Source organism: Podarcis liolepis (assembly GCF_965112155.1).
Source record: "Podarcis liolepis genome assembly, chromosome: 5".
NCBI lineage: Eukaryota > Metazoa > Chordata > Lepidosauria > Squamata > Lacertidae > Podarcis > Podarcis liolepis.
The window spans coordinates 29,132,513-29,147,872 of NC_139556.1; the positions used below are offsets into that span (position 1 = coordinate 29,132,513).

The window sequence follows — 15,360 nt, forward strand, 5'->3', positions numbered from 1 at the left end:
ACCAGGTCGGGGAACAGCAGCAAGGCGCGCTCTGCCTCCCCGCTGTCCTCCGAGCTTGTGGGGCTGGCTATGGGGAGAAGTGCGCTGATCCCGGGACTGCAGGCAGCTCTGCGCGGCCATCCAGAGCGGGGCGGGACCTCGCGCCCCGCTCCCGGTGGCCGCGCAGAGCTGCGCTGATCCCGGGACTGCAGGCAGCTCTGCGCAGCCATCCGGAGCAGGGAGTTGTGTCGCCGCCGCCGCCTTCTGTTGGAATGGCTGGGTTGTGAAGTCCCGCCCCGCTCCGGATGGCCACGCAGAGCTGCCTGCAGTCCCGGGATCAGCACAGCTCTGCGCGCCACCAGGAGCGGGGCGCGAAGTCCCGCCCCCCTCCCGATGGTCGCGCAGCTGCCTGCAGTCCCGGGATCAGCGCAGCTCTGCGCGGCCACCGGGAGCAGGGCGCGAAGTCCCGCCCCCCTCCCGATGGCCGCGCAGAGCTCCCTGCAGTCCCGGGATCAGCGCAGCTCTGCGCGGCCACCAGGAGCGGGGCGCGAAGTCCCGTCCCCCTCCCGATGGCCGCGCAGAGCTGCGCTGATCCCGGGACTGCAGGCAGCTCTGCACAACCCTCGGAGCCGGTCTCCTGAGGGTTGCGCAGAGCTTCCTGAAGCCTGGAGAGCGAGAGGGGTCAGTGCGCACCGACCCCTCTCGCTCTCCAGGCTTCAGCGAAAGCCTGCATTCGCCCCATAGGACGCACACACATTTCCCCTTCATTTTTGGAGGGGAAAAAGTGCGTCCTATAGGGCGAAAAATACGGTACTATATTATTAAGGGGCTAACTATGTGTTCCACTAAATGGCATTATTAGTGAACATGTGGGTTTTTAAAAGTTAAATTTCAGCTGTGGAGATGGCAATTTGCAGTAGAAAAAATGTTACAATTGGCACCAATGTCTAATGCTAATTGTTACATACAGTGAATGGGACAATTTTTATAGAAATCATGAATAGGGAAGAATATCATAGAATTGTAGAGTTGGAAGCTCCTACGAGGATTATCTAGTCCAACCTCCTGCAATGCAGGAATCTTTAACCCAATGTGGGGCTTGAACCCGCGACCCTGAGATTAGACCCTTTGTGCTCTACTGACTGAGCTTTTATAAATCTCTCTTCCCCACTTACTGTGGTACTTATGAAAATTCCACCCCAACACTTGGGCTGCTATTTAACTTAAACACATGCACACAATTGTGATTGCTGATCATGCCATTAATGTAACATTTTAGTTGTGAAATTTGTATCCTGCCCTTTCAAAGAAGCCTGGGGAAACATTATGCGAGCCAGTTGGGTGTTCTCTCCTGGGAGTAGGGTGCTGACTGTTGAAGAGACTCCTTTCTGCTCCTTCTTAAGGACATGAATAGTTAATAAGAAATAGGAGAAGTCAGGTGCTGGAATAGCATACACAAGCAGCCCACTGTACATTTCACATATATGAGCAGTCTTGGGAAGTGTCTAAACAATCCCCCCCCCCCATATTCAAATGGAAGGTATGGTTGTTGTGCTCTGTGACCTTTGCTGTTATTTCAAAGGGAGGAAGAGGATCCAACTTTCTGTTCAAATGAACTTTGTTTTTTTTATCATCACATACCACTTGAGATGGTTGCCTGAGCAAAAGATCCATGGAAGGAAAGAAAGGTGTGTCCTCTCACCATGTTGATAAATTAACTTGTGATGCAGTTGGTGCTCCATGCAGATGCCCTTATGTAAGAACGGCCATACATATGGGTGAAATATTTCGTGCTTTGGTGCATACAAGTATCTCTGTACGCCCTATTAGTGGGATAAAATCTATTATTAGGCATGTGCAGGAGTCAATGCTTTAGTTTTTATTTTCCATTCTTCTCCATGGGAATTCTCAAGCTGGCTTTTGATGTTTCCTTATCCCCACATGGTGATGGCTAACAAGAGTTGTCTCCCATTTAAAAAAGAAATAACAGGTGGGCTTCAGATGGACATAGCACAGACACACACAGCTGAAATTATAGGATAGTCATCCCACATCCTAAGAAGTTTTGGTATATGGTCATGCTTGCCTGCCTGATTAGAGGTATCACTTGAATTTGAGGGAAGGGCAAAATAAGACAGAAAGAAACACTTGTTAAGGGTACAAAACACACATTACTCATGAAAGTGGTGACAATTGTGATAGGGCATGTTGGCCAGTTTTTCTCTTCTTTAGGTGGTCAGCATTAGCATGAGGTCACAATCAGTGTGATGGTATAGTGTGATAGTTTTTGTAAGATGTTGCTGTTGTTTGCTTGTCATATTGTAACACTGTGAGGCATCTTAGGGAAGTGTTAAACAGCTGCATAATGTTGAAACTGAAAAGGTACAGATAACTAATCTTATGTTCTCTGGCATATTGTGGGAGGGAGCAATGTGACAAAAAACTGTTGTGTGAAGGAGCACTTGGCTGACTTTACTTTGTGTCAGCCTTAAAATGGCAATGTCGCTTCTAGGCTCCCTAAAATGTCCCACAACGCCTGCTTTCTCAAAATGAAAATTTGGCCTCTGCAAGCTGGTTCATTGTACTCCCCAAGTCACCTGTTCACAAAGCCCACGTAATTGGTAGTTATTCAATTATTTATGCAGCTGCTCTGGCTTGTAGCAAAAGTAGTAATTCTTGTAATGGCGGTGTATGTGGGATTTAATTATCTCTTACCATAATAGTTATTTGTTTGTCCTGCTCCACAAAGGTCTTCTCATTTAATCCTCATTTAATAGTTCTCTAATGGCATATTCTGTCATGTAGTTGCCCTGCTTCATCCTTCTAAGGATAAGAAATTAGACTCCTGTGCACACTTATGCCCAAGTAAACCTCATTGAGGGACGTGGGTGGCGCTGTGGTCTAAACCACAGAGCCTAGGGCTTGCTGATCAGTAGGTCGCTGGTTCGAATCCCCACAATGGGGTGAGCTCCCATTGTTTGGTCCCAGCTCCTGCCCACCTAGCAGTTTGAAAGCACGTCAAAGTGCAAATAGATAAATAGGTACCGCTCCGGCGGGAAGGTAAACAGTGTTTCTGTGTGCTGCTCTGGTTCGCCAGAAGCGGCTTAGCCATGCTGGCCACATGACCCGGAAGCTGTCTGCGGACAAACGTCAGCTCCCTCGGCCTATAGAGCGAGATGAGCGTGCAATCCCAGAGTTGTCTGCAACTGGACCTAATGGTCAGGGGTACCTTTACCTTTAAGACTCATTGAACATAGCAGGACTAGCTTCTAAGTAACCAAGCATAGGATCAGCCCCCCCCCTTTAACTTTGGCATTTTGATTCATAAGCAGACAAACCTTGTAATATTTTTGGGGCAGTGGCAAGGAGACCTGCTTGAGCTGGTGTTGTATACTGACTGAGGCTGCAGTCTTACTCACCCTTACTTGGGAGCGAGGCCCGTTGCATTCAGCGGTACTTGTTTCTGAGTAGACACAGGATTGCACTGTGAGGCACTGAATACTATACTGGTATGTGTTTAATGCAGTGATGGCCAAATTTGGCCCTCCAGCTGTTTTGGGACATCATCCCTGACCACTGGTCCTGTTAGGTAGGGATGATGGGAGTTGTAGTCCCAAAACAGCTGGAGGGCCAAGTTTGGCCATCACTGGTTTAATGATTGTGAAGAATCTTGGCTGCTGACACCCCATGCATTTCAAGCACATACCCCTGCCCAAAATAATCCTGGGAACTGTAGTTTACTTCTCATAGAGCTACAGTCCTCAGCACTCTAAACAACCTGCAGTTCCCATGATTCTTTGTGGTGGTGGGGAACATGTTTTAAATGTATTGAGTGTTCTCAGTCAACTTCCAGAAACTTCATTCAGCATGACCAATTGTGAGGAATGATGGTAGTTCAACATCTGGAGGGCAGTAGGTTACATCTGGAGGGCACTCTAACTTACGAGGAGTTCCACACATGCATCTATAATCAGCTTAGAGCCTCTGTCCTTGCCACATGTGAATTTTGATACTGCAGGAGATAATAAAGAAGAGAACTTGGAATGTATATTGCAGCTACAGTAGGTTTTACATTTGCATTATAGACTCATTTAAGAAGCTTTTTAAATGCCTTTTTATCCTTAAGAGTCTGCTCCAATCACTGAAAGACCCCCCCTTTCTCTCTGACTTGCAATTAAATAGCTGTAAAGAGTACACTACAGATGGCATTATGGTTTTGGGAAAGCAGACAGCAGGCCCCATTTTCCTTGTAAATGCTAGCATTTTCAATTTTCAGTATTCAAATGACTCAGGAAAAATACATACTGCATCAATAAGCTTGCTCCTCAATGAATGAATTTTAAAAAGGCAGAAAAATAGGAACTAAAATGTCAGCATTTGAAAGCTATCCTCTTAAGTGGTTTGGAAGAAATTGTGGCCTGTTACCTGAGATATGGAAACCATAGCCTGCATTTTGCCATGCAGTGGAACTTGAGAGGAAGATGTGGGCTGCAATGCTATACCTGCTGTCCTAGGAGTCAGCCCCGCTGAACTCAATAGGACTTACTTCTGAGCAGTGTTTTTTTCCCCCCTAAGAAAATGTTTAGCGGTGCTCTCATTTTCCTACTCATATTGAAATACTGCCCCTCAATGAGACCAAACTTAGATTCACAAAATGTTTAGGAGTATTCATCCCCCCAGAAAAAAAGCACTGCTTCTGAGTAAATATGCTTAGGATTGTGCTGTTGAGTGCCTTACAAGAAGATACTTGCACTATGCTAGGTAAAAGCTAGTATTTAAATAATGCATTTAAAAAGGGAATATGTTTTGGGGAGAGGAGAGGAAGTAACAGCTTGAAACCTGAAATTTAGTATTTCCTGCAGTTATTTTTTCTTCTTTATTTATTTACTGGCCAAGGAGTGGAAGGGGGAATAGGTGCAGCCATAGAACTTCATTTGATATAGAACATTACAGCTGGGCAAGGGTAATTACTCGGTTTCGTAAAACAGGACAAGAGTCTTTTGAAGAGTGGAGTTCTACTTCTAGGCCACTAGCTATATAATTGATTAAAGCATCTTGCTTTCTGAGCAATTGATTTTTCACCTTTTAAAAATATTTTCTCTTAAAAGAGTAAATATGGGGGAGGGCTGGCCAACATATCAACAGTTACTAATAAAAGAGCATGGTGAGGTAAAAATAAGACCTTATGAAAAGGTTAAGAACTATTGCAACAGCTGGCTACAATATCACCAGGTATTGCATATCTTCAACCAAGATAAAAAAATAGGATTTGAACAGAAAACATCAAAATTGCAAAGTGAACTTCTGCAACCAAATAGGAAAATAATATTGAAAATATACAGCTTGCTCCTTGAATGGGAACTGAAAGATGAGGTAATAAAAGAACCAATGATAAAATTGTCACAAGAGCTGGGCCAGACAATTCACTTAGACAGATGGGAAAGACTATGGAAAACCGATATAAATTTTACAGCGTGCTATTTGATTAAGGAAAACATAATGAAGATGTTTTACCATTGGTACCTCACCCTAGTAAAACTATCAAAGATGTACAAAAAACAATCAAATCTCTGTTGGAGATGCAAAACAGAGGTGGGGACGATGTACCAAAAGTGGTGTGGGTGCAAAGTGGTGAAACAATTCTGGATTATGATACAGTAAGAGCTTAAAAAGATATTTAGGAGTTCAATCTCTAAAAAACCAGAGGCATTTTTGCTGGGTTTAGTATTGAGTGACATCCCCAACGATAAAAAGAATATATTCGCAACCGCAGCAGCCAGAATCGTAGTGGCGAAAAATTGGAAAACTGATAAAATACCAGCATTATTAGAATGGAGAGCCAAACTTCTTGAATTCGCGGAGATGGCAAAATTAAGAGCACCAATCAGAGGCTGCTCTAATCAAAAAATTAATAAAGTGTGGGGATGTGTTAAGGAATACATGAAAAAAGTTGGTGCTGGAGCTTAAAAATTAATATGCAAAATTTTAAAAGGTGCAAGGAGATAGGATAATATACTAAGGATGGAATATCAAATAAAGTGAGTAACGCAACAATAACAAAAATAATAGTAGGCAAAGATCGCACACAGGTGGAGGGAAGTACTGGGTTGTGGGGGAGGGAGGTGAAGGCATTGAAATTGTTAAAGATTGGCATAGGATTTAAGAGACTTAAAATAAGGAATTAAAATAAGGAAAGCAGAAAGCAGCAAGAAATATCAAGTAAAGGTATTGGAGAGGAGATCAGTGTAAATGAAAACATAAGACTTATGGTTTTGCTATATATGATTTTATTTTGGAGTTGTCTGTTGTAAAGAATGTACATTATGTGAATAAAACAATAAAATCAAAAAAATAGAAAAAAGTATTTTCTTTTTATTATGAAGTCCCTTTTTCTTTCTTGCAAGGTGCCTGTATTTTCAACTGTTACACAATAGGTGGAAATCCAGCAGGGTATTCTTCTCAACATAAAGTTGCAGACATGAAAAACCATTCACCTGCTGAATTTCTGCCTGCCATGTAGCTGTTTAAAGCACAATAACCCTCTCCCCAAAAGGTGGGAACCCCCCCCCAAAAAAAGAGGAGTGATAGAAACTTGCTTTTAAAAAAGAAATACATGAAGGTTCTGATAGACATGATAGATTTCTTTTTCACTAGGAGCAAAATTCTGCCACTCATTGTACTGTCATAGTCATATTGATTCCTGTATCTTTTACAGAGAAACTGAAGCAACACCAACAATCAGCAAGACTTCTGCCTTCTCCCCTTGTTGTGTCACATAAGAGCAAGGTATGTAACTTCATTGCTGGAGGGGTAAGCTTAGATGTTGCTGCTCTGGCGGATTGTAATACCTGTGAGGATCCTAGCACTGCCGTTGAAATGACTGGGATGTGCTGTAGGCCTTGAATAACCTCCATTGCTGTTGCTTGTTCTTTATCTGGCTAGGCATGCTGGTTGATTGTAGCATAAAAGGCACGTAGGCAGGTCCGCTGAAGCCTGAACCTTCTCTAGCATTCTTGACTGTGTTCCAGGAGTGGGATGCAAGGACTGTAGGAGGCATTTCCCCCAGTAATATTTTAGTTTGTTATAATGAATGCTGATGTACATTGGCACAGTATCAGGAAAGTTTATAATCCTGAGCAGAGAGTTTGTGGAATGGTTTGAATCGTTTGATTCTAGTGTTTGTATTGTATACAGTGGTACCTCGGGTTAAGTACTTAATTCATTCCGGAGGCCCGTTCTTAACCTGAAACTGTTCTTAACCTGAAGCACCACTTTAGCTAATGGGGCCTCCTGCTGCTGCTGCGCAGCCGCTGCACGATTTCTGTTCTCATCCTGAAACAAAGTTACTACCCAAGGTAGTACTTCTGGGTTAGCAGAGTCTGTAACCTGAAGCGTATGTAACCTGAAGCGTATGTAACCCGAGGTACCACTGTACCTGGATGAGTCTGGCAATATGTAACATGTTATTTCACTTGTTAAAAGGGAAAGTCGCAAACCATGTGTACTGGCCACATTTAAAGCAGGTTTGGAGAAAGCTAGAAAGTGGGCATTTCTTGCATTTGAAGTGTAAGCTGGGCTGAGGTGCTTTTTGATTCTAAGATACAGTTGCAACATATAGAACATAATAATTTCCATGCCCCCCCAGCAAAAATAAATAAATCCTGGTGGAGACATATATTATTTTTAGTGTTAGAGATTGCCTTTATAAAAGTATTTCTACATAAATGCTCAGAACTCTCAGTGCTCACAGCACTTGTTAGGAAAGCATCTTCAGTCAGTCTTTACAGATGTACAGTGTAGATTTGGAGATTGCTGGAGTAATTTTAAGTCACTGCAATTTACCTTTCAATTGTAGCACCAAGATGCTTGGGGATAATTTTCTTACAGTTTTCCAAGTGTTTTTGTTGCCAGCGGCCAACACTTTCTATTCATGATTGCTCTTTCTTTGACTTTTGTACAAAATACACACCTTGCAAAAGAACTCCAGACATGGGGAAACGTTGAATAAAGTATGACCAATTAGCATTATTATACAGCTTAAAAAAACAACCACCGCCAACCTGTGATTCATTGCATCTATATTACCCTCTTTGCTATAGGGACCAGGACTGGAAATAGTCATGTCTGGAGATGTCTAGCTGCCACCAAAAATAGCATCCTGACATTTTCTTGTCCTCTGTGCCCTGGTAATGTCTGCTACTGCGAAACCCATGTCACAATTTCTGGGTGCTGTGGTGATCTCCACCACATTCCACTTGGACTGCCCTTTATGATGACTTGTAGTGCACTGATGTTACAGTGTATGCTCTGTTGTATTATGCTGTGTACACCCTCTTTGTTTACTCTGCATCCAGTCAGTGCTTTTTTCTGGGAGTTCTCAAGGGTACGTAGTACCAGCACCCTTTTTTCTAGAAGAAAAGCACTGCATCCAATGACCTCCCATTGCTAGTTTGGGAAGGTGTACACACAACATTAGCTACAATCTATATCTATCCTGTCATTTCCTATGAAATACTGTGTTTTGATGCATTTTCCCACAAACTATATTTGATCTAAATTGATAAAAAGAAAGGCCTAGCTGCATCTTAAGCTGGTAATGTGTACACAGCCATAAACTCTCTGGGGAGACAGGATTTTGCTACATGCCTGCTGTCTTGACTAGTTCCAGACTAGTGCACTATTGCCACCCAAGTTACCTACAAAAATAAATGGACAATTTTTAATATGTGGGGAGATGAAACAAATGCTTTATATTGTATAAATAACTAAAGTGATATTTAGTGTAGTTCAGCTCAGAAATAATACTTTTCAACAGAGATAGTTCACACGTGCAGTTATTTAAGTCCTCATGTACTAATTAAATCTAGAGAACAAGTGATGAATATTCGTGAGTAGAATTAATCCATGAATAGAATTAATACTTTTAAAGAGAGATAACAGTATGCTACTATGTTAACAGAATTTAAGTATTTATGATTGCAATCCGGTGGTGGTACTACACACTTACGTGCTGGGGAAATAGTCCTTTTGTCACTGAAAAGTTGCAAATGGCTCAGTCGTACTAAATGAGCATTGATCATTTGCCTTCTATTCTATTTTCGGACTCTTATCTGTGTTGATTGCAAGCTACGAGTTGCTGGTTGGAAGCCCAAAGTTGTGCAGCATTTTATTTTTTTAATTCTTCTGGAGTTTTAAGTTCCAAATCAATATAATATGAGGATATTTATCATCATAATGACTGTTCTGGAGTACCCCAAGGATGAGCTAAGAATCTGAACACTGATTAAAAGACATAAGGGATCAACACTCCCCTCAGAAGTAGGAGGACAATGATGGACAGAGTGGAGGAAGCTGAAGCTGTGAGCCAAGCACTTAGAGAAGCCCTGTGAGGATGTTTTATTTGCACATTTGTTTATTTGCCTATCGAACATATGGCTGGTGCATAACTTGGAGTAATGGTTCTAATTAGAAATGGTACAAGAAACACCACTTGTATCTGAAAGTGTTCCACATGTGAGTGAAAGGCAAAATACCTATTCTTCCAGTGCATCTAGTGAAATGCACTCCACAAAGAATTGATGGCTGGTGTTCTCCATGCATCATTTTCAATCTGCTACTATAATCTTCCTCTTTTCTGCAAGGGAGTTTGCCCATGTCTTCTCTTCATTGCTTTGCTACTGAAGGCAGGAGACAGGTTCCATCATAAGGCGAGCCACTATGACATCAGCAGCCCAACCTGACATCAGTAGCCAGTAGCATCCACTGCACAGGAATGAAAGATGGGAAGCAGGGGTGAGACCCTGAGTTAAAGGGATGACATGGAAGCAAGCAGTGTATGGAGGGAAGGTGATGAAGTCAAAGAAGAATTCAAGCAGTAAGTCTGGGAAAGAAGGTGTGGAAGAAGAAGAGCTTAAGGAGACAGAAGCTGGATCAGGAGAAGCTTGGAGGCTTACAAAATGAGAAGAAGCCAATATCAGAGAAAGAGAAGAGGTGGTAGGAGTTTGAGGGAAGATGTGAAATAATGCAGCAGGCAGAGGAGGCATGAAGGCAAAGAGAAGGGAGGGACCCAGAGAAGAGAAGGTAGGGCAATGCCGCTTGGGAGCAGGAAAACTTGGGCATACAGTCTCTCTTTGTAACCACATTTTCAACATGCGCCACTCCCACCATTTCCACAGGAGTATGAATAAATACCACAATATACATATAAGTGAAGAGTTTTAACACAATTTATTTTATGCTTAAATAATCAACTAGATCATCCAGTGTTTGTGTTTTCTTCATACATATTTAATTAGAGCTATTATCAATGAAACCTGTTTTCATATGAAGATAATTAACAAATTAAAGTATTTCACCAAAAACCCAAATAAAAATGCCCTTTAAAACACAGCAGCCTTAGCAACCTAATATTACACTGCTAGAATGATTACAGATGATTGGCTTACTTAAAGATTCTACATCTTAGAGCCAGTACACAATACAGTAATATTTTTACAGCGTGCTGCCAGTCTGTTAGCTAAGAATTTCTCTTCATTTCTTTTTTTTTTATTTAAATATCCCAAACTTGTGCTGACAAGAGCACCAACCCACTTCTAAAAGCTGCAAGCATATTCCCCCTGGTATAAAGCAAGAACAGATAGCACCCCCCTCCCTATAATGCAACTACTGTATATGTTATGGTTTCTTTAAATTTCAGGTCGTTTCCATTGAAAAAATTGGCAACAGCAACAAATATTAGATGAAGGGCTTTGTGTTTACAGGTAAAGGGCACCTTCCGCCAAGCACTGCTGCTGTGTAACCAGCCTTCGTTTTCAGTGGCGGTTGTGCTGGAGCCCACTGCAAGCCCCATTTAAATGCTCGGGGGGTGGGAGGGGCCTTAGCAGCTGTGCTTGGTTGATTGCACCCCCCAGAGTTTTATTTGTCACATTGCGGCCTAGTGTTTGCAAAACTGGAAAAGATTTCATCAAAATAAGGTGAATCGCATGCATCAAAATATTAGTACTCTGAAGAAAAAAAATGTTTTTTTCACAGAACTACAGAATTCCTCATTTTAGGAATCATTAAATTTGCAGCAGATTTTAAAGATTTTTTTAAAATCAAGCTAGCGTTTTGCATATACAAACATTATAATTGCTAAATATACAAGAATCTGTGAAGATACACCCAGAATACCCCTGCAGGTGTAGCCGTTTGAGACACTGATTTCTGTTCAACATGAATGCAATATTCCGTTTGTGAGCTAAGAATTATCAACATTTATTCTACTTCTCCTTAGAATTTATACAGTGTTATTTATTTACAGTGAAACTATTGATGTTAGTTATTTTTTTCCTTAAAAAAAGAGAAAAAAACGAAAGAGTATTTTATTACCCTGACAGTTTGGGTCCAAGAAAAATAAGGCGAGCTGTTGTGGATTTTAGTAAATTTTAGTGTCTTTCTGTGGTTTAAACCATTTTTTCAGTGTCGTTACATCCCCTCATCCTACAGGAATTCCTTTTTTCAGATGACATCAAATTGCTTCAACGAAGCTGTTCCAGTGTGGGAATCTTGTATATACACTGCATCGTTCTCCATTGCACACTCTCCAATGCTGTGAATGAAAGTGAATTTCCATGCTCTTGTAGAACTGGCTCATGCTAAATTAAATTTGTTTTGTTCGTCGCATAAAATCCATGCGGTTAATGTGTGGAAGCAGCAAACACACACACACACACGCTTTATCAGTGACTTGAAAATTCCTGTTGATTTTTTCCCCCATTTCCTTGAGTTTCTCTCTAGAATACTGGCAGTAAAAGCGTATACAGTCTTGAGACAGAAGGGAGAGGGGTGAGGGAAGAAGAAGAAAAAAAACAGTACCAATATCAGAAATCTACCTTTCAAAAGCACCTAATATTTCAGTCCTAAAGATTCCTTTGGCATAAGCAGTAATGACATAATCTTTGCAATAGCGGCTTAAGTGTATGTTTTTGTGGTGTTGGCCTGCACAGGCCACCCTAAGCATGTCTTTGTTTAGAAAGGGGCGTGCTGGTGCAACATTTGATAACTTGGCATAATCACATTAAAGTTATGGTACCTGAAAGATCATCGCACTCCTTTTATTCATAAATTATCACTATGCTCTGCAAGAGAGGGCCTCCTTCAGGTACCATCTGATCAAAAGTTCTGTTCCATACAATACAGGAATCAGACCATTACTGTGGTGGCACCTACCCTTTTGGTACTCCCACAATTTAAAAGATAGGCACCATTTCTAGTGTATTTCCGTTGGCTAGCAAATACTTTCCTTTTTCAGCAAGCCTTTTAAGTAGAGATTTTTGTCCCAGTCTGTGCCTGTATTGAGTCTGAAACTCTCTTAACATATGCCATTGTTGCTGGCGTGCCTCTTTATTGCTTCCTAAGACTCCATTTTTGCTCAGAGTATTAAGGGTAGAATGTCTGTGTAGCAAACTGACCATTTGCTGTTTGTATGTTATGAATACGTCGTCTTCTCCACATGCCGGACTTCCTTCTTCGTCTTCATCTTATAACCTTCTCCCTGCTTTAATGGAAAGGTACACATTCAGAAATCAGATGCCGAGGTTTCTATCAAACTGATTTCTAGCACATCCCATGCAGCTGGAATGGGACATGTAAGAAGCTATTAAATCTGAGCACTTCAGAGACACACAAACCACAGTTCTGTAGCCAGTCTACTAAGCTGCAAAAACACAAGCTTTCAGTACCATCAGGAAACATAGAAAACATAGCCTTACAATGTTATGAATTGTATGCTAGACTGGGATACTGCCGCAGTTCAGTGATTATCAGGAAATATCACAGGTCTACTTCCGTTAATGCAATTTTGAATTTTGAATGTTTCACCCCTCTTGAAAACCCAGATTCCCAGATTTCCCTTTCTGGGCATCCCAAGTTGGCAGATCCTTTGGAAACAAAGCTCACTGCTCTTAAGAGAGTTCATAACAGCTCAGCTTCAACTGAAGTAGATTAGTAATGCAGAAAATGTCATGAAAGGGGGAAAGAGGAAAGCCAGTAAAAGTATTTGCTAAAGCGGAACGCATCTGCAACAAAATCTAAAAGCTGACACACAGTGCAGATCTCCTGTCTTTTGCCACTGAAAGACAATAACCAATGATGCAGAGTACTGTTGAAGGAATGAAAGCTCATTGGTATTAATGAAAAAATGTGGTCTCTAAAAAGCATAGGTCTGATACAGAAGAACCAGAATTTTCACAAGTTGCTTTTTCTGAAAATTGTGAGATGCAAGTGATGGTCTCAGCCTACTCTCCCTTCTAAGTATATAATGGTGTTCCATGATGCTGAACCTGGTACTCAGTTGGACAAGGAAAACCATGGTTAGACAATCCCATTTCCTCCTCATTAATGCCTGTCATTCTCCCTGCCCTGTTTTTTTTTTTTTTAAATTAATTCATTGAGAGTATTCCATTCTCCTGATATAGAAATACATTTTTCTTACATTTTTTCCTTTTAAATTGGCAAACCAACTTTTGCCTGCAGATGGAACATAGCTCTGCTGGCAAAGGATTGGCAGCATCAAAACATTTTGTTAGAAGAAAGTTGTGCTTTTGACAGGGTAACCAAGTAAACCGTTAGGTTAGGTCATTAACTTGTGCTGGCCAGTTTTAATGGGGGGGGCAGTCTGTGAATTAAGGGCACACTTGTTTATTTTTTGATGCTGTTTTGCTTCTGGGGTGTTGCTGTAACTGAGAATGGCTTTAGCCTTTCTTTTTTTAAAAGAAAGCAACCTTCCCTTTTTAGGATAAGCAATACCTTTTGTTTATTAAATAGCATGGTATCTTCTTTCAACTTCTCAAAAAGGACAAGAGCTTAAGTCTGGGTATTGTGCAAACTTACTTTAAATGTAATTCATTAATTGGTTAAAAAAACAGGTGATTAATCAAGACTTTCCGTAGGGCCTTTTTTAAAAAATAGGAATTCAAAGATCATTAGAAAAGCTGACTTCAATTTGGACCTTCATAGGGGAAAATTTAGAAGAAGAATCGCTTGGTGCTAAAAAGTAAAAAAACCAAAACAAAATCCTCCACAAATCTGGCATTGTTTTAGTCTGTAATCCAAATGTCAAGGATAAGAAATCTCCCTGATAGCTTTCGACTCCCATCAGTATCGGGCATTGTGCACAGTGGTCAGGATTGAGGGCAGCTATAGTCCAGAAACATCTAGAGGGCTACAGGCTCCCCATTGCTGGTTCTTGTTTCATGCTTGCACCCTCAGCTACCTGCAGTGCAATCCTAGCATAACGTTTCCTGGGAAGTCAAACCCTACTATGTCCACTGGAGGTGGGGACTACTCCCAGGTAGGTTTCCACGGGATTCCAGCCTGTGCCACAGAAAGCCCTTTTACAACAAAAGACCACAAAGTTAGCCCCCCCCCCCCCCAGTTTGCTGTGTGTCATCCTCTGTCAAGCTAGTAAAAGAAACTGGAGGAGGTGGTAGGAGATGGGAATGGCAAAGTGTGTTCAGGCTCAGACTCCGCCATTTCAAATGGCTGTATTAAAAACCACTCCTAATGCTAACGTTTCCTACTAGAATATCAAAATGAAATACATTTCTCTCAAGAATCTGAAGGCACTGAATGAAAAACTGAAGAACCCTGCCAGCACACAACACACTATTTGTGAGACCTCGCCTTTTCTGAGTTCAAATGCACAGCTTGTCAAAAGCACAGGCACTCTTGCTTTGCATTGCTTTAATGTTAAACTGCAAGCAATCTTTAGCATTTAGAGAACAGCCCTTATTTGCTATTCCTGCACACACACGCTGGTTACCATGTCACCAGGTTTTTTCTCATGTGGGATAACAACACGCCTTAACACTTTCCGGGTAACCTGTAGGGAAGCAATATGGAAAAAAACCAAAAATCGATACTTTTTCCACCCGACTATGAAAGGACAAAGCTAATGTAAAAAGAGTCAACAGAGAGAGGCAGAGGGAGAGGGAGAAAAAAATGAAAATGCAAGGTGGGATTACTTTTCGGGTGACGAGGTTGCCTTCTTCATCAGTAAACTGTTCTTCTGTAACAGATTCACCAGGAATGTTTTTTGCCTCCTCACCCTAAAGAATGTGTTACAATATTAGCCAGTTACCCATATTCCCAAATATTGGCTATTCAACACCACTCCGAGCAATAAAATCATGCCATGTTGGATTTTACTTGTCAGAAACAGCAGCTACTGATGTCCACATGGTAATGTCACATTTTAAAAGTCTTCTTAAACTTAGACAGAAGCCATCTGTGATGGGCTGTCATTGGAAGGAGAGTTTGCCTGTAGTGGAAGTACTCTGTGTACATGCACAGGCCTATCTTGATCCGTGCCATGCTATGAAGGAACCCCCCCCAAAATGG

At 41.5% G+C, this 15,360-nt stretch overlaps 2 protein-coding genes across 57 annotated transcripts in view; one reads left to right on the forward strand and one right to left on the reverse strand.

The window, feature by feature from the left end:
- The window catches only part of LOC310706610 (uncharacterized protein), a 76,981-nt gene that overhangs the window by 5,837 nt on the left and 55,784 nt on the right, over positions 1 to 15,360 (forward strand). For 3 of the 7 annotated variants that reach the window (XR_014525936.1, XR_014525937.1, XR_014525938.1), the window contains exon 2: positions 6,695 to 6,765. Coding sequence is in view for 2 of the 7 variants with exons in the window: in XM_083502927.1 (XP_083359053.1) it covers positions 1,652 to 1,667; positions 6,695 to 6,765 (87 nt within the window). In the remaining 5 variants the exon portion in view is untranslated. Of the gene's footprint in view, positions 1 to 1,574; positions 1,668 to 1,926; positions 2,362 to 3,932; positions 4,041 to 6,694; positions 6,766 to 15,360 lie in introns of those variants that run through there. The other 4 variants (XM_083502927.1, XM_083502928.1, XR_014525939.1 and 1 more) reach the window with 3 other exon arrangements.
- ANK3 (ankyrin 3) overlaps positions 9,370 to 15,360 on the reverse strand; it is a 407,765-nt gene continuing 401,774 nt past the window's right edge. For 44 of the 50 annotated variants that reach the window (XM_083502218.1, XM_083502249.1, XM_083502223.1 and 41 more), the window contains 4 exons: positions 14,985 to 15,068; positions 14,783 to 14,842; positions 12,432 to 12,517; positions 10,188 to 11,784 (listed from right to left, as the gene is read on the reverse strand). In XM_083502218.1, the coding sequence (XP_083358344.1) occupies positions 12,449 to 12,517; positions 14,783 to 14,842; positions 14,985 to 15,068 (213 nt within the window). In that variant the 3' untranslated portion in view covers positions 10,188 to 11,784; positions 12,432 to 12,448. Of the gene's footprint in view, positions 9,742 to 10,187; positions 11,785 to 12,431; positions 12,518 to 14,782; positions 14,843 to 14,984; positions 15,069 to 15,360 lie in introns of those variants that run through there. The other 6 variants (XM_083502257.1, XM_083502254.1, XM_083502253.1 and 3 more) reach the window with 3 other exon arrangements.